Here is a 19,367-nt window from a genome sequence, read left to right as displayed (position 1 = left end):
CAGTTGGGAGGAGCAGATGAAAATGTTGATGAATGAGAAGCAGGATTTTTGGAAAATTTCCTATGATGCTGCAGTGATGGTAACAAGCTAAGACAGAAATCCTTTTGTAGTACACGCTGCACAGATCCTCACTGATAAGTTTGATGTGAAGGTGCAAAAGATAACCAGGGAGTAAGAGGCAATAATGCATCTAAGATATCATCTGCTTCTTAAAAAAATATCTTATTGTGTAGTTGAAACCATGACAATCTAGAGAAATTGATTTTTTTTTCCTTATGAGAACCTGTATGTATGATTGACCCAGGAAGATGGATACACACAGCATAAACCTGTCATTTATTAATATCTGTGTTGAATAAGAGACTAACACTTTGGAGTGTCAGACTTTAAATATACATTGAATTTTAGATGATGCAGTCTGCATCAGGATCTGTAATCAACTGAACATATTTTAGATACAAAATTGTTTAATATTTACTTTTTAAAAAGCCTGGCTGTAGAAGAGAGAGAAGAAGAGCCCAACACTGCCCTACTACAAAACATAAACTCCAAATGGAAAATCCCAATTTGTACACTACTATTCTAGGTCTAGAAGCCTACTGACATTTGAAATCACCTTTTTATTGAACCTGTATATTTGAAATGTATTTCTCATAAACAGAAAAAAATATCAAAACAAAAAGATTCTGGAAAGTGGCACAAAGAAAACAGCTTGAAAACTCAGAAAGGTACTTGTCTTGAGTGGTGAAAAGCTAGCAATTAGCACCAACTGTGAGCCTGTGATTTGTGAAGGCAAACTATATTTAAACACAGTAAGGTTACTGTGTTTGCATCACTTACAGCTTTCATTTTTACAAAGCATTTAAGTAATAAAATGCAGTGTAACCAACAATCAGGGATAATAAATATTGGGGCTGTATGAACACTTTCTCCTCTTTTTCCCCATCCCTTCCAAGATTTCCATGTGCTCTGCATGAGTTAGGCTTCCCTGAGCATTATAACAAATGCATTTGCAGTCAAAGGCCTTGCCAGACCACTAGAGCAGCTGTAAAACCAGCTGTGTGCAGAACATTGGCAGACGCTGATTTTTAATTCACTGTACAATATGCTTTTATCCAAACTCCGATTTGGAGATTTCTCCAGCCAGCCATGAGTAAAAGTGCTACATTCAAGAGCAGTTTAAAATTCAACAGGATCCAGATGAAGATTTGTTCATGTAATTATTTTGTTAAAAGTGTAAGTAGTCAGTTATGATTGTCTCCAAGAAAATCTCAGTCCACATATGACCAATTTGTCAAAAGAATTCAGATAAGATACTGAAGCTGATTAAATAAATTATTTGCTTAACTGGAGGAAATGCCTGGATATGGTCATTTTGGTATGATGGATGGCCCATTAAGTCACTGCCAGGTGGGGGATTTTTTGTTTGTTTGTTTGTTTTCAAAGACTGTGAGCAACTTGTTTTCTAAAAGAGGAGTGACAGTGTAAAACCCAATAAAATCTCATTAAAACTCTCTAAGTACTGTATGAGATTCCTTAGAGAGGTGTGGAAAAGAAGGCAAGTGAATTAGGAAGATAGCTTACTATGGAAGAGACAAATCTACCTTCTATAGGTAAAGAAAAATGAAATTATTTAGTGCTCTGATCTAGACACATTTATTGCAGCAAGGAAACTCCACTTACATTGTTTAGCACAAGAAAACTAAAAGCATTGGGCTGCTAAAAACCAGGAAAATCCCCAGATATGGGTGTGTTTTACTGCTTCTTTTCCTCTTTTTTCCCCTCAACTTTATGTACACTGTAGTTAGCTGGAAAAAAACTTTAGTTTAATGAGTTAATTAGAGTTATTCTATGTAAGAGTGACATTATTTATGGGAAAGCAGCTTTGCAGGCAGGGAACAATGCATCAGACAGCTCCTCCGCTCACAGAGAGCTCATGGCAGCGTCTGCCTCACCCCTCCTCCTGCACAAGGTCTGTGCCCTCCATGCTCTCCACTAATTATCATCATGGCAGGCACTGCAGCTAGCTGCAGCAGCACTCTGGGTGCTTTGGCTGGGAGGAGGTGTGCTTTAGCAGGATGAGAAAGCCAATTCAGTGTCAGCAGGGCAGTAACATGGGCAGAGCTCTGTGGCTGTGAGCAGAGCACCTGCGGCTGCTGGGCTGGGAAGGAGAGCCCCAGGACAGCCTGTCACCTGGACAGGCTCAAGGGACCTGTGTGCCCTCGCTCTGTTTGGTAAATGTGGCCAGTCACACTATTTTATGGCAGTTTTTTCTCTGTCTTATATGTCTTCACAAGAGAATCTGAAATGCGTTCATTTAGAGAAATAAGGAGAGGCGTGTGTTGAGAAGGTCTGGCAATGAAGTATTCCACCCCAGCTCTGTCCATTCACCTTCAGAAGACAGTGCATCATGACCCCAAAGGCTGTATGTTGGCTGGAACCTGTGTCAGGCTTGTGTTTCATTCAAATGCAATCAAGAATTAATTACAGAATTTGGTCTCGTTGGTAACATGGATATTTCTATAATGCTTTTCATAATAATTAACTTCTGATATGCAAATGAAACACAGAAATCCCAAAGCGTGGTGTGTCAGTAAATAAATCATGCATTATTTTCCTTTTTTTCCTCTCTTTTTTCTTTTTTTTTTCATTTTGAATATTTGTTTCCTGAGAAATCCCTCCCTGAAGGAGATTGCATGGAGCACTACAAAGCAGAATCATATTGAGCTATGCAGCTTTCAATGAGTCATAACAAGAAAAAACCCCAACCCTGAAATAAAATATGAACAGTTTTGAAAGGTGAAAGATTATTCTTAATGAGATAAAAGTAACAAAAGCACCAAAACCCAGCATATGTACATCTGACAGAGTGTATTTTACCCAAGCTATTCAGAAGCACGGACAAAGTTGGTTGAGCATTGCAGGCTGTGGGGATAAATATTCACAGTGCTGTGGAATTTATCATTGCCTCACAGGGACAATGAAACAAATCCATGACTTGGGCAGAAGCAATAAAAAAAATCGTATTTAGCCCCTGTCAAGGAAAGTACTGCATGCTGCAGTACAGCAGGGCTTTTAATCTTCTCTTTTTTTTCAGGATTGAACCATTGTATTTCTTGACACACACTGTCTAAATATCAGTCTGTCAGGAAATTGCTGTTTCTCTCTGCTGCATGCTCTTTATTGGCTGATCTAATCCCTTCTTTTCACCTGAAGTTGTCTCCATCTGAAATGGAATTATGCCATCTGCTGGGATACCAATGCAGAATAAAAAATTGCTTCCAGCAAACAGAAAGCCACACAGAAAAAAATAATTTATTTACTCTTATAGGATTTATTTTCTCATATAAATGCATTCAGAATAGTTAAAGGTTTATGTTATGCAAAGACCCATACTCCTGGAAAAGGGATGCAAATAAAATAGGCAAATAAGTAATTCTTTGTAAAGATGTCAACTCACAGCATAGTATTTTAAAAATACATGTATTTTTTTTACACTTGAAATATATGATTGAATTCCAGCGTTCACTTGCCCTACATACCTCCTTGATTTTTTTCAGATATGTGAATTTAAGACTGTTTTTCCTGAAGAAAATATCTCCTGTTTCATTTTCCCAGCTAGAATGAATCCAAAGCAGTATGAGATTTATAGTAAAATTATTTTATTTGACACATTGTTTATGATCCTTTCCAAAGAATAATGAGGATTTTTGTAACTGACTTTTAGCAAATATATGTGTATAATTTTTTTTTTTTGTGAAACAGGAATCAACAGTTTCCTTTTAGCTGATTTCCAGTGGCCGTATGTATTTAATTGTTCTCTGTGTTTTGTTAAATACATTCTTCTGGTATTCACTTGATGGGATGATATGAATGGCTCTGTGACAGTAAAACTATTCTTTAATTATTGCATTCAACAACAGTCACCTAGCATTTTCCCACTTGTTTCCTCCATATTGCAGTTTAACATGTCAGGAAACACAGAGTTCAATTGCTTTTTACACATCAACCTTTCCCGTTCTTTGCATAGCAAATCTGCACTTTCTGGTGCTGCTGCTATGTTGCAGTGTCAATATTCTCAGTTTATGGGCAGATTTCCAGGCAGGTATTTGTACCCTCTGTGTCCCTGCTTCCAGGGGGCCCCTGGCTGTGAGAGGTGTGGGCAGAAGGGAGTGAGAGCTGCGGCAAAGACAGGACACACACAGCCCAGCTCCTTGCAACATCCCAGTGAACAATGTGGGCCAGTGATGGTGAAGTGTGTCAGTGCATTCTTGCTGCCTTAACAAGAGGCCTTGCTGATGTGCTCAGCAAAATAGGAAACTGGGCATGCAATTTATCTGCACTGCAAATGTGTCCACAAGAGGGATGGTGTGGGGCCTCGCTAATTTTTCTCAGTATATAAGGAATGATGTGGAAGAGAGGCTGCTTCCCAAAAGCTGCAGGTATTCTAGTAAAGCCAAATGCAGTGCCATATATCTGTGTTTATTCCTTGATGAGGAATTACATCTTGGAGATGGTAATGGTTTATATCCAAGATAGGTAGCAACAGACAGGTTTATTGACCAGACAGAGTTGGGGCAGTAGAAAACTTAGTGCACCTTGTCCTAGTTCTACAGTTAATGGAAATTTAATGTTTGAAATATGATGTTAATTTCTGGATGTCCTCAAGGAAAAATTGGGAAAATAATTTTATGAATTGAAAGGATCTGGAAAATATGCTGAGTGATTTAGCCAAGTCTGTGGCATTTCCTTGCCAGTGGAATATCTGACTACGACCCCTGGGCTCCTCCAGCAAAATTCAGCAAAGAGAGATTCAGCAATATTAGTAGGTAAATGATTCACAGGGTTCTGCTTTGAAATTGAAAAAGATGGGTAAAAAACCTGAAAACTCACTTCTCTACTTCTACTCACTTCTACTACTGAATATTGTGCCCATTGTCCCTCATACTCCCTATGTTACTCTCTGGAGGGACAGATGATTTAAGGCTTCACAAACCTTTCTGAGTAATTGAGAACTGAGCACAACCTAGGAAGAAAAAGAAAGGCATCACTTTTGGTCAGAAAGCACCTATTGGACTTAACAGCTGTGTTAATTACTCTATTAATTATGGATTCTGTGTGTTAAGACCCAAAGATCCAGAGGGAAGGTTAACCTCTACAGGCTTTTACTTGTATTTCACTTGGGGTAGCCATTAGTCAGAGAAGATGGAGCGGCATTTAAAAACATTGATAGTCATTCTGATGTTTGGGCTTTAATTTAAAAACCATGGCTTTCTACTTTGCAAGGAACACAGCTGACTCACTGAATGTCATCAGAAATATAAATCCTTTAAAATATAAAGCTATAATGGGAAACCTGTCAAACTTTTAATTACCGGGTTGTAAAAGCCAATTAGCATTATACATCATCACAGAAACATGGGGCAGAAGTCACAGGAATGCTTTTCCCTGTGGCAACAGAGAAGAGAGCTTTTCCTGAAGGGGGCAAATTGAGGCTTGTCCAGCTTAAGGAATTTGGAGTGCTGCAATCCCATCATCAATAAAGCTGCAAATCCTTAATGTCTCTACTTCAGATGAGCAGCACAAGCTTTGTCTTAAGCTGCTGCAGTGTATTCAAACCCCAAGCTAATACTCCATGGGCTGCCTTGGCCACGTTGTGCCAATTGCTCCCATTGCCTGCTCCTCTGTGTGAAAGCAAAGATGGGAGGTCAAGCATGAAAGGGGCCAACAGACTGCTAAAACCTGCTCTGCTGGGGACACAGACAGCCCCATGAACATGCTGGAGCTGGTGCACTCTGTGCCCGTTATCTGTAATGGATTTCAGTACAAGAGTCAGCACAATAATCAGTCAGACAGGGCTCATCAGTCCCCTGTCATCTTCTTTGACTAATTAACTACAACTAATTACCTTGTGTGATACTTTTTAAAAAATATCTCTCTTTGAAAGTGTAACATATAAGAGTAGTGTCCACTGAAAGTGTGGCTTTCCACATCCACTAAAATATTAACATTTTCTTTTTTAACTAAAATCATCAAACACAAAGTCAAAAGTGCTGCTGCTTTTTCACCTAAGCAAAAATACTTTCTATAGGGAAAATAACCTTAGTAGGGTGTCATAAAAAAAACTTTGATAGGTTTGGTTGCCTTTAGTTGTCTTTTGAGCTACACACTCGTAGCCTCAGTAGTCCCCAGCAAGGTTGTGTGAATGGCTGGGCACTTAGAGGTACATTAGAGTCACACATATATTCCCTGTGCTCACCAGCAGCTTTTCCTCTACCGCCCAGGAACCAGGAGAGGTGCTGGAGAGGAGCTGGGGCTGACCACGGGCAGCTCAAGCTAATGGCACATCTGAGATGTGTGCCAGCATCCCACTGCCCCTCAGCCCTGGGCCAGCATCCCACTGCCCCTCAGCCCTGGGCCAGCATCCCACTGCCCCTCAGCCCTGGGCCAGCATCCCACTGCCCCTCAGCCCTGGGCCAGCATCCCACTGCCCCTCAGCCCCGGGGCAGCATCCCACTGCCCCTCAGCCCCGGGGCAGCATCCCACTGCCCCTCAGCCCTGGGCCAGCATCCCACTGCCCCTCAGCCCCGGGCCAGCATCCCACTGCCCCTCAGCCCTGGGCCAGTGCCCCACCACACCTTCTAGCTAAGGATGGAAGCAAGCTCAAAGACAAAATGTAACAATTTGGAAATGCAGGGACCAGCAAACTGGGGCAGCACAAGGCATGAATTCACCGTGGGTGAGGATGTGGCCAAGTGCCCCGGCAGCAAGTAAGGCTTGTGTATCTGTGCCTCAGTTTCCTCAGTTCTGTTGGTTTCTCGTTAAAAGTGTCTGCAAGTATTTCACAATATTTACTATTCAATGAAATTTGTTCCCTAAGTGAAGTATAGATGTTCAAATCTGTGGTGCTCTAATTAGAAGAGAAGGGAACAAGAGTTCCAAATCCTCCCTAACACTTGAATTTTGTCTGCAGATCTTTTAGCATTTACTTTCTGGAGTCAAAAAATCCACAACGCTTCAGTAGAGCTTTGGCTCAGGACACAGAACCCTAAGAGGCCCAATGCAGTCAGACTAAGTTATTATTACATACTTTTGTGTCTGACTTTAATGTTTTAGAGTATTTTCATTAGTCTTTTTCTCCTTTTGTTATACATTAGGCACATTATGTCTTAATTCAATGCTCAGCTGCCAGAATATTTGAAATACAATCTCCTCTTCTCATTTTGCTGCATTCTCTGATGTGTTGTATATTTACAAAATTGTAATTTTTGGACATAATAACTAGAAATATTTTTTATTCTGTCAGGAAACATACCCTGTAAAATAAGGGGAAGACAGTCAGAATTTCCAAGCTGTGTTACCTTTTACAGAAAAGGCAATGTGAGATGTCACATTGCTAACGAACTTTAGGCATTGCTATCAGACCTGTGATTAGATTCTCCTCTCCTTCTAGCTTTACTAAGGTTGACCTAATTGCAATATAATTAATGTGAATCAAATTTGTCCTCAGCCTATTTAAAGTTTCCAGTCCAAATCTTCTAATCATCTCTGGTTTTTGCATGGTAAAATACCTGACATTTTTCATCTTTTCCTAATAGGGTGCTGAGAAAATTTTACTAATGAATGAATCTGGGGAACTGCAGGATCTCTTAACCAAAATTGAGGTAATTGTATTTCTGCAAATAAATACAGGGAATATACCTTTACTATTTGTAATCGAGTAAATTTTCTTTTTTGCCATTTCCGTTTCTTCTGCTATAAACTCATGAACCCAAATGCTTTTTTTGATTTACTGTTTTGAGGTGGAGGCCCTAAAATGTTATTACCAAGCCAAATGTGTGTCCTAATCTTGGGTCAAAAAAGTACATATACAGGACAAACAACGTCAGACGACAGGAAACTGATAACTTCTCACTGAATACAAACACTGCTTCAGTGCCTTTTGGTGGTTTTTTGGGTGTGTTCAGTTGGTTTGGGGATTTTTCCCTCTCTTTTATTTTTTTTTCCCTCAAAAATGGGTTTCCTACAATTGCAAGGAGCAGTCTGTTTTCTTCATTGCTGCAGATGCCAAAAGTGGTTCCACAAAGTGCCATCTGTTCAAGGAGGAAATGGCCATTGCTCCAGAAACTGAGCTAAAGCAATTTTGCTTTGTTTCTGTAACTTTAGTTAGTTCTCTTCGCTACATCCAAATGTATCTGTATATTTCCAAGCCCAACGAGCAATAATGAACGTAAAGATAAAAAATATTATCTTAAAATATTGAGATTATTGGCAATAATGTTCAATAAAGTAAACAATCACCAAAAATTACAAAAGATGGGAGCACGCCTGAGATAAAAAGAATGTTAATTTTACATTGAATATTTCCAATTGTTGTCCCTGGAAGAGCTGATAGTAATAGGAGCTGTTTGCCTTGTGAAGAAGTACAGCAAGTTTCTGAGCTACAGAACAAAGAGAAAAAATGCCTTGTTTGCTTGTTTATCTGAGTTTTCAATTGGTGAATGCTATTATTAATGGATTTGCAGAAATATTTTCATTTTTCTCGATGGTGCTCCAGGTGCTACATTTTCTGTGGGCATTTTTCTGTACTCTGGTAATAATTTGTCACTAATTTGTAGTGGTACATAATCCTTCAGACTGACAGTAGCAGGAATTGTATGGATTTTTGTTCTTTCTTTGTGAACAAACCTGCAAAGTCCGTACTCAGCAGTTCAGTGCTAAAACAGGTGGTGGTAAGTACCCAAAGTGGCATACCTTTCCTTTCTCTGATTTGAACTTTAGGGAAATTGTTAAATAAACTAGCCAAATTTTCAGCAAGTGGAACTTAAAAGAGTCTTTGAAATCTCCTCTTCTGTGCACCGTTGTCTTTAATCCAATGAAAAAAAGAGTAAATTTATTGTGTTACTTGGGAGTTGGGACAATTAAGAGGCCTTAAGCCTTCCTTGAAGCAATTTTCTCTGGGTATAACTGCAGGACATTGATCTTTCTTCTTCACTCTTAAAGCTTCAGCATTCTGCACCCATAAATTTGAGTAGACCACTTATTTCCTTGAGTACCACTTGTCAGAAGCTATGAATGGCTTTTTGATATCATCAGCTTTAACTGTAATAGGTATAATATGTTCAGCAAGAGCATGCAAATGCTGAAAGTAATAATATATATGTCAATGTACAGCACAGAAAAACATAACATCAGCATAAACTGCCTGGAGTTTGGATTCAATCATCTCAATACCTCCTAGATTTAATCTAGACCTAAACAACATCCAAGGAATGCAGGCAAGCTATCCTTTAGCTTGCTGTTTTGGCAAGTGTAAATGCAGGCTACGGAGGTATTAAGTGACCAATGAACCTGCAGTGAGCCTCTCTGACATTGCATGTAGATCTGGCCAAAGGAAAAAGCAGACCTACTGCTCTTCCCTGGTGGTTTGGCATGCGATGGGGTGGTGGGCCTTGCCCAAAATGGGAACCAGGATGTGCATTTTCAGCTGTCCTGGAGATTGTCCTAGACCTTATGGTGGCTGATGAGGTAACATGTTTGTCTTTGTTTCATTCTTTGAGCAGAGAGTCCAGCATCCTCAGGAGTGCCTCTCTTGCGGGGGCTTTGGTTTCCTGCCGTGCTCAGCGTGCCATGGGAGCAAGATGTCCGTGTTCCGGAACTGCTTTACGGACTCCTTCAAAGCCCTCAAGTGCACTGCTTGCAACGAGAACGGGCTCCAGCGCTGCAGGAGCTGTGCAGGCTAAAAACGGCACCTCCACGAGTTCAAACTTCATTTATGGTATTGCACCAGTTTGTAATATGTATTTTTTTTAATTAATCCATTTATTCGAAGCAGTCAATAAAAATCCATTTGTTGTATACTTCTGGTTTGAGCATTTGAGCTTTTTAATCTTTGACTGTCGATCATATAATGAACTCTAAAATATATCTTTCTAGTTTCCTTATAGATAGATTTGTAGTCTGGAAAACTGATCACATATATGAATTCTTTCTTTTCCTATATGGGGTCATCAGCAGTCATATGTGTTTTTGAGTAATGCACTCAAAATTGCAGCAGAATGAAGCTTCAACTACAAATTACTGAGCAGTGCTGTTTTCAAATTCAGTGAAAATAAAGGTTTTGTAATGTGGACTTGCCCAAGACTGTTCCACACAGCACTTCCCTGAAAAGTCACTAGGGCTGAATTTGGTCCTGAATTCTATGTGACAACAGAAGAATAGAAACATTTCTTGAAAGTCCCATGAATCAACTTTCTCTTTTAGTACTGCTTTCTCTTTGTTCTTGTTGTTAGACAAAGTTATGAAAACATTTAAAATGCTAGATGTTCATAACCATGGTAGTATCTCAGAGCTTTATGATCCTGTATGTCACAGTAGATCTTAAAATGATTCAGTGAGAACACCTGACAGCTTTATAAATTGCATATAAAATAATTGAGGATGAGATTTCAGTTTTTTCAGCTTAGTAAATGTTGAGGTTTGATGGCTAGCCTGGCATGGTTGTTTCAGGGCATCTGTTCCCCAGGAAGGCCCAGGTCTATGGCCAGACAACTCTCGTACTGTAAATACCTCTGCCAATTTTAGTGGGTTTCCCCAACACAAGCACAAGAGAATTAGTCAGCGATCGGTCTCATGGGCTGTGGGTTCTCCACACTGAATACATTCCAGTTTGGAAGTGGATTTCCATTCATGCACTTCCACAGAATATTTTTTAACAGGGTAACTTTAGCAGCCATCACCAACTGCTCATTCTGACATTGCACATCTGCCTCATGTTCCTGCTGCCAGTCTGTACTGGCACAAGTGGTAGAAAGGTAGTGGAAAGCATCTTGCTGAGATTGGTGTTGGCTAGAAAAGGCTTCCCTGGTAGTCATTTCACCCTGCCCAAGGTGCATTAGCAAGTGTTGAGCCGTGTAATTTATGCCTCTTTCCCTATTCTTTGTAAAGTTGTGCTGACTGGGGTTTAGGTAGGTGCAGTTTGCTTTACTAAATGTTGTTTACTCTGGTTGGGTACCCCATTTCCCTTCCCTCTTTCCCATATAACCTCCCTTAATTTCTCAGTGATGAAAAACCCAGGAATGCTTTCAGTGTTTTGGGCACAGCACAGCTGTGGTATAAACCAGGATAGCCACAGCTGCACAGAACATGGCTTGCAAAAAAACCCAAACCCTCTGAAGACCTTTGTTTTTCTGATGTCATATTTTCCTCACTGAATCATCAGACCATCTTTCCTCCACCTCCCTTCCACTTGCTGTGTCTAGAGGTTGCAGCTGGTGCTGAAGAGATGGACAAGCTGAGCTTACTTATCTCTTTCAACATTTGAATCTAAGGGACTCATACATATTCTATTGCATGTTGAATGTGCAGGCTTGGAAGTGCTTGTACGATCCTACTGCTCCTGCACATTCTACCTTGAGGCTCAGAGGGAGCATCTGGATCTTCGGCATAGCATGAGAGAGATTAAATTTTATACAAAGGCCATCCATAATTCTTAGCAGCATCCCATCTATAAAATTCTGAATTGCAGATGTGCTTACTTTTTTACAGCATGGGTAGGAAGAGAAGAAATAAAATACATTATCCTTCTTTTATTTAACAGTTGTGCACCTTCTATTTCTAGCTAATATTGCAGTCCAGACAGGTATGATACAGAATGAAAGGCAGCCTAAAGCAGAATACTGATGATTAGAAAGTCATCATTTCTGATGCATGAAAACAAACTTTTTCAGTTTTTAACTTGCTATGGATCTAGAGAGGGAGAACATTCACAGTAGTGAATACTGAGCTCAAGATGGCATACTCAAATTCATCCTTGAGGGAAATTACTAGTGAAGAAAATGCCAGAGCATTTGTGATACTGCAATCCCACAGCCTTCACCCCTGAGAGGACATATTGCCTGATGAGATGGTTCATATCACCATTCACCCACCATAGGAACTAATTACTATGACTTGACAAAGTATGCTAAACATTTTCAGGTTCACTGAAAACTAAATTTCTTCATTGACCTGGAAGAAGGGTTTGAAGCTGGTTTTCTTGTCATTCAGGAAATCAGAAAATCACTTCTCTTCTGAGTGAAACAAATGCACCAAATCCCACTTCTTTCCTGATTCATCTCCAGGTTCTGTGAAAGAAATCTAGACAGACTGTCCTAGCCAAGGTTCTAACCCTTCAGAGGCACCTAATGCCAATGAGCAAAGACAAGGCAAAACCTCCTTAGTTTTTGGGTTTTTTTAGAAGGAAAAATTATGAAAGCAAAAGGTCAAGCTTTGCAGAACCTTTTTTTTCCCCCCAAGGATCTTTATGGGAGACACAGGACACCTAATGCTGACAAACATAGTATTCTTCAGGCACTGAGTATTTGTTGGTATACTAGAAAAGGATTTTTTCTCTCCTCTCTCATCAACTGAATTGCTAGCTTTTTCTCTCCAGTTATATTTTTCTTGTAACAGCCTGAGTGAAAGACAAAACTTTTTTTTTTAAAGGAGATATTTTTACTGTATTGTTTACAATCTCTGCTAGTGTTTGGGGTCTGGCTTCTCAGCTCTCCCCAGCCATCCTAGAATCACTAAGTGTGGCAGAATGACAGCATTACAAAGGCAAGCCCAGGAGCCAGTTGAGAGATATGATGGTTTCTAGTATAAGAGATGCATCAGGCAGCTAGCAATATAGCTTTTATGTCAGTCTGCAATAAAATGAGCTATGCAGGTCTGTTCTGACTTACACCAGCAGTGCATCTTTATTTCCAAGAAGCTAGCAGCCATCTCCTCTGCTCTAACAAATAAGACTCATCCAGCTGCATCTTTGTATGGGAAATGTTCTGTTTCTAAATGCATCAAGCTCTGCTTCTCTTGTTTCTGGCCCTCATGACAAGGCTGAAGTAAGGATCCAAGTGAATGTTCTCTGCCTGACAGCTCAGCATATTGGCCTATAGGAGAGCCAGTATCAGAGAGCAAGGGAATCCTTGGGCTGCTTCTTTGCAAAAGTCTTAATAACTTAAGAAAGAGAATGGTTTGGAGTCTTCAGCTGCAGCACTCTTTCCAATGGGCTACATATCTGAGCATAAGGCTGTTTTTTAACTCCCTAGAGAATTTTGCTGTCACAAGAGCAGTGCAGGAACACAGTTTGTGGTAATTGGGAGTGGGGCTGTGGCTGAGCCTCATCCCCAGTGGGTACAGCTGTGAAAAGCAGGTGGGCAGCATTGACAGCAAGGAGCCATGGAGTGCTGAGGTTACTGACCAACCACCAAGGGGAACAGAGGGCACACGGTGCAATGCATCAGCATGAGGGGTATAGAAGGTTGGGCTGAAGAAAGGCAGACACTTAAATCCTTCTGTTGTGGGATGGTGTTGCTCTGTCTGGGTTGGAGCTTTCTGACCTTGTATGGTGAGACTCTGTGTATTGTGGCTCTCTCAGCTGTGACAGAGCAGAGGGTAAGATTTTCTTGCTCTAAATAGTGAGGACCACATAAAGCAGGGTGTTCAAGCTCCTCCTGTTTGTTCTTTCTTTATAATGGGTTATTTCAGAGTCATTTTCTTCTCACTTACACTAAAGGAGTAGGGACTGTAAGTTTTATTTAATATTTCACTATTAAATAAACATACTTGGGGTTTTTTTTCTGTTAGGGAGTAGTTTGCTCTTTTAACATACCAGTGGACATTAATTTTGTGGGGAAAAACTCTGGGCATTTTCAATAAGAGATAGTGCATCTGGGGGTTGCTTTCTGTTCAAACGTTGTTTGCATTGTATATTCTTTCTAAAGATACCTGAAACAGACAGTCTGTTCACAGTTATGTGTGAACAGGCTACTGTAATAAAATATTTTATATAAATTCGTAATGGTGAGAGTTCCTGCAGGCAGAGCCACTAAAACAAGCTTAGCCTTTTATTTAAAGCTAAAAACTACATCAGGCTTAGATCTTACTGACCTCCATGTTTAATTCTGAAGTTTTCTGACCTCAGACATGGTCCTGTCTGAGGGACCTGATAGGGTCTAGCCTATCTTCCCTTTACAAGTGAAGTGCTGTGAAATACAGAATGATGTCATTAATGCTTCACTGTATACATTTATGCTGTACAGTATAAATTCCTCTTTAAAAGTAAGAATATGGTGTCTTGAAGCCCTCCAAGGTGTTCACGCACACTCTGGTTTATTTCTCCTATACCTGTGAACTCATCATAATGAATGAAAAGGATCTGAGAGGTCTTGAAATAAGACCTGTTTACCTGTGAGTGAACATGCATTGTAAGAAAGCTTTCTGCTTTTGACTTTAGTGTCCTGTGACAACAGTAACAAGAATTTCTTAAGAATTTTGGAGTTCTATAAATGAAAATAAGGAATGACTCTTACTGACATGAGTTCCACAGTTTTTCATGAGTGAATACCTAATGGAAGACACTCCAGGTATTGTTCCTAGCTATTGCCATTTTATAATTGCATTAAAATGAATTTTATTCTCTTAGCTTGAGACATTATTTGACCACAAAAGCATTCAACAGGAAATATTTATGCCCTAAATAATTTAGTAAGGAGAATTAAGATTTCTTAGCTTACTTTAAATAATTCAGAGATGATAGTAAAGGACATTGTAATCCAACGATAATTTGAAAAGTAAAAATTATTAGAACTAAATCTTTGTTTAATCCAATTTCTTTCTTCTAGCATTAATTTGCTTAGGGATAGTGAATCAGGAAGTAATTGCTTTAGAAGGAAATGACTGTGAAAAAGCACTTGCAGTTTAAGCTTCTTCAAGCTTATCAGCTCTACTTTGAAAAATTGGTTTCAAATGAGTTAAAAGGTTTATGAAAACCAGTAAGTTTTCCATTCAAGAAAAGCCACACTGCAATAAGACACATACTGCTCTTTTTTCTTTGAGATGTCATGTTTTTGCTACTGATGGAAAAAAAAAAATATTGCAAACAAAGTTTTATTTAAATTGACTCCTCTCCGTCCCAATAATCAGAAGTTTATTTCAACAAAAAAAATTTTCTTTTAGTGTCCTGAAAGAAATATGCTGCAGGGTAATGCCCTTTGGCAGCTGACATTTATTTTTGGAGAAAAAGCCTGTTGTGACAACACAAAACAAGCAACAGTTCTGTGACCAGTCAGAAGAGTTGACTACAAGTTGCTATTTTCATTATTGATTGTGATCTGTTCAAAGCAGGCAAATGATGATCAATATAAATTCATCAATCATCACCATATAAATGTGAGCACTCATCAACTTACCACTTAAAAGTGGCTATTTTACTTTATAAATATTTAATCTAGTGGATGCATTCTTGTCTGTCAGATGTGGACAAAATTCTCTCTGATTTCAAGTCAGGTAAATTATAAATGAGTGAGGATGACAAATACACAAAACATCATCTAAATGTGAATCCTCTCTAAGCTAACTCCCAGTCCCAGAATTATACTGCTATTTTGGAACTCTGCCCCTGATTTGAGCCAATATCAGAGACTTTGAAGAACATCCAGACACTGTCTTGCCCTCCAGCTTCATTTGCACAATAACTTTCCTCACCATATCACATATGGGACTAGGACACAGTGGGACAGGAATGTTGTAATCCAGCAGAAATCCTCCAGACCTGTGGGATGATATACTTAATCCTTGTGCATCAATAGATCTGCACAGGCAATGAATGCTTTAAACTGCTGCCTCAGGGATCCAACCAGACAGAGTGAACATCAGATCAATGCTTCAGCCTGCAAAATTACACTCAGTAAAAACTTTTTTTTTTTTAAGTATAAGCACAAAGATAATAAACAGTTATTATTGTTACTCTTATATTTGCAATATTGCAATCATTGCTTTTAACATTATAAAGAAAATCATGCTGCCTCTCAGTACAGCTTGATGGTAATAGCTGATGCTGGTAAGTTTTCCTTTCCAACATAATCACTGAGTAAAATTTGCCAGAGCGTTATCAAGCATCAGGACCGTACTTTTAAACCTAAGTAGAATATTATCATTATTATTCTCTTCATCATTTAGGCTCTCACTCAGAAAACACCAGAATAGCCAAAGCAAGGTTAGCAGACAAACCAATCAGAAAGTTTAGTCTGTAGCCCTCTTCCTCAGTGTTTTAGAGGGATGCATTAATGTGTTTTCTGTGGGATGCAGAGTTTCCCAGTGGGGCTCCTTGCTATTTGATGTTGTACTCTTGTGATATCCTCAACAGTGCACACAGTGCTCCAAGACAGGTGGTGCTGTGCTGCCTTTATCCTCATCCCATGTTCTTTTACCAGTTTGGAACATAATGATCCTAAATTTTCCAGTCTTTTCTCATGTTCTTAACTAAATGTTCACATCCTGTGTCAAAGGAAAGTTAACAAGTAAACCATCTCCTTTCTTTATAGCCACCAAATCTCACCTTGCAAGACATCATGAGCAATATGGTTTGAAACCTGGAATATTTTTCCATATTTATTCTGCACTCCTTTATCAGGTCTATGATGGCAATAAGTCTTTCCTATTGCAGCTTATACTTCTTGCAGTGCATCTGATGTTCAATAATGCCAAATTTATCATGCCACACTATATGCTTACCTTCAGAGAACTTGGTATATCTGCTTACAGTATGATTTATAGCCTCAGGGCCTACTCACAAATCCTCTTGTCCTCTCTGGGACATTTTCTGTCTTCTGTCTTTGCTGTACTATAAATTATGGACCACAACCTCTTGCTATGAAATAGCTTGGTTTTAGAATTTGATCCCAGGTCACTTGCTGCATCCCCTCTCTTTCAAACTGTTTATCTGTCCTGCTTAATAGAGGTCGTTCTTCCCACCCTTCTCTCCTAAATCCTCAGCTGGTGTCATCTTTGTCCTTCAGATCTCCTGAGTGCCACCTCAGGGGGGCTATTAACTTACTGTAACCAACTTTCTTCATCCAATGCACCTACAGAGAAACAGCACAAAGCCAAAGCAGACAGTATCTTTTTGGCTTAACTTGAGATTTGTGTTTTTCAAGTTGTACTAAATCCCTGAAGCATTTTTTCCTAACATGGCATTTCATACTGACAGTGAAAGTAATGATTACAAACTGGTAGAGGACTGCTTGGCTGTGAGTCTGAAAGTATTCAATAAACAGAGAAGACCAGCACAACAATTCTGAATAGGAAATCAGATTTAACACACCTGTTTTAACATCCCAGCTTGCCTCAGAGGCACAGAATCTAAATCTCCAGATAAAAACAATTTTTATTGATGCCCAGATTCATGTAGATGCTATCAGGCAGAAATTGGAATACATTAAGTCTTCTACACCTAAACATTTTTTCTTTGAAGTATTTACCTTTCTTAAGTATAAAGTTTTTCCAAAAGCTTTATACCAGAGAATAAGTCTCTAACTTTCCTTCTTTCCTTCCTCTATTGATATTATTAGATATCTAGAAATAATTACATCTTAAACATAGATGTAACATCTGCTTTAACTTTAAAAATCTAAGTGTGTATAAAATCAAGTGTGTTGCAAAGTACATTAAAAAATTATCTTTTTTGTCACAAATTTGTTCTTAACATGAAGCAGCAGGTTCTCCATGTCATCATTGCTTCTTAGGGATAGGTGTCCACAGTGACATGCTAGTAGGAAGTTTGGCAATATTCTTTATCTTTATTAGTATTTGATTCTATGACATGAAATTACTATTAATATATTCAGTCATTACATTCTGAGTGGTTTTTTGTGATAGTGCAAAAGGATTGGACTATGTCTACAGAAACAAAAATTTACATTTCATAATAATAAAGGCTGTCACAGTGTTTTCAAAAATTTTTCAATTTTGAGCATTGCACTTGTGATAGATTTTTTTCTCCTGTAAGTTGCAATTGAAACTGGCTGCCAATATTTCGTCATTTCACACAGAAATATGAAAATTTTTCAGTGCTTGTTCTATTGACCAAACACTAGAAAATGCATCTTATTTGTGAAAGACAGCTATTACCTTGACTGCAAGAGAAGGAACTTAATTATGACACATACATTAGCTGGATACTTTATCTAGTTGAAAGAAAAATATCTACCACCCTTCAGGGATGAAATAGTTTATGCATTTCACTATTAAATGAAATCAACCAAATAAAGATTTATTAACTAACTACATTTTAGCTTCCTACTCTCCTGCACTTTTGTCCCAGAACTTGTTATATGTACAATCTGCTCGCAATGTTTGCTTGCATTTGAAGGAAGATTATGAATAACTGAAACCATTATATTTACCACAAGTGACATCAGCTGTGGCCTAAGCCCTCACACAGTTAAACCCAAAACTTAGAAAAGTAAAGCCCCATTTTTATTCCTTTGTTTCTGAAGAAAAGAACTTGAATGTTTGTGTCCTTGTACTCAGGAATTTGTTTTGCTGCTCTCGCAATGCCACATGCCCTTCTCATTTTATTGCAAAATTCTCAGAAGTGGGTCTGAAGTGGAAGAACCTGCTCCTGGCACAATACTTATGTGTTCTCTAGACTCTACTGGAGCAGACTCTACTGGGAAAAACTGCAGCACTTCAGCAGAGGTTTTGGGTATTGTGTCATGCCCTACGTGTGGCCATGCCTTGTGCAGCCCACTGCAAGTGAGTTTTGGATGCTGTAGCATGTATTAGCACCTCTCCTAATGTGCCTCTGTGAATTGGCCAAAATCTGTGCCATCAGTAGGAACATGATAGATCTTAGGTGAGGTTTCTGTGTTCCACAAAATAAACTCAACCACCTGTCATGTTACCCAATACAAACATGATTAACCTGATTTCTGTTACAGTTTTGAAGTACCTTCTTTTAACATTTCACTTTATACCATCTACTTTAAGCTTAGCAATTCCTACTAGTAAGTGTGTATAGACCTACAGCTCATAAAAGAGCTTCAAACAAGAAACAAACACCTTCACACCTGAAAACAAAAGGCAAATGAAATGCAGTCTGAAATATTCAGTTTAGAATGTGAGCTTGTATATTTCCAGTTCCCTTTTCTCAGTAACCACTTCATTTCAGAAAGAGATGTGCAGAAGTGCATTTTTGTCTGTACAAAGTATACATTTAATCAGTAGCAGTGTTTATACTTATTAAGTAAAAGATGTTTAGTAGTATTTGATATGCTGGAAGAGCAGTCAGTGATTTATCCTGGAGCACCTGCAGTCAGGTAGGACAATTCTTCTCACAAGGTCCCATGGTCAGCCATGTACCTCTAGTGCTCTCCAATAACATTCCACCTAGAAATGTTTAAAGGTCAGTTCTTACAGATGAAGGAGATTATACCAACTCAGCTCTTAAATTTGTGAAACTTATCCTGTAAAGTAAAATGGAAAAAAAAAAAAAAAACTTGCCCCGAACAAACATAAGCTGTGTATTCAGGTTTTTTTCATATAGC

The 19,367-nt window shown here is 39.0% G+C and overlaps 1 protein-coding gene across 1 annotated transcript in view; it reads left to right on the top strand.

The window, feature by feature from the left end:
- GRXCR1 (glutaredoxin and cysteine rich domain containing 1) overlaps nt 1-9,762 on the top strand; it is a 38,266-nt gene extending 28,504 nt beyond the window's left edge. The window contains exons 3-4 of the mRNA XM_059845641.1: nt 7,599-7,664; nt 9,564-9,762. Coding sequence (XP_059701624.1) covers nt 7,599-7,664; nt 9,564-9,743 — 246 coding nt within the window. The 3' untranslated portion in view covers nt 9,744-9,762. The remainder of the gene's footprint in view (nt 1-7,598; nt 7,665-9,563) is intronic.
- The last annotated feature ends 9,605 nt before the right edge of the window (nt 9,763-19,367 follow it).

Source organism: Haemorhous mexicanus, chromosome 4, assembly GCF_027477595.1.
Source record: "Haemorhous mexicanus isolate bHaeMex1 chromosome 4, bHaeMex1.pri, whole genome shotgun sequence".
Lineage (NCBI taxonomy): Eukaryota > Metazoa > Chordata > Aves > Passeriformes > Fringillidae > Haemorhous > Haemorhous mexicanus.
Note: the sequence above shows the minus strand (reverse complement) of the source record. Positions and strands in the feature narration are given on the sequence as shown.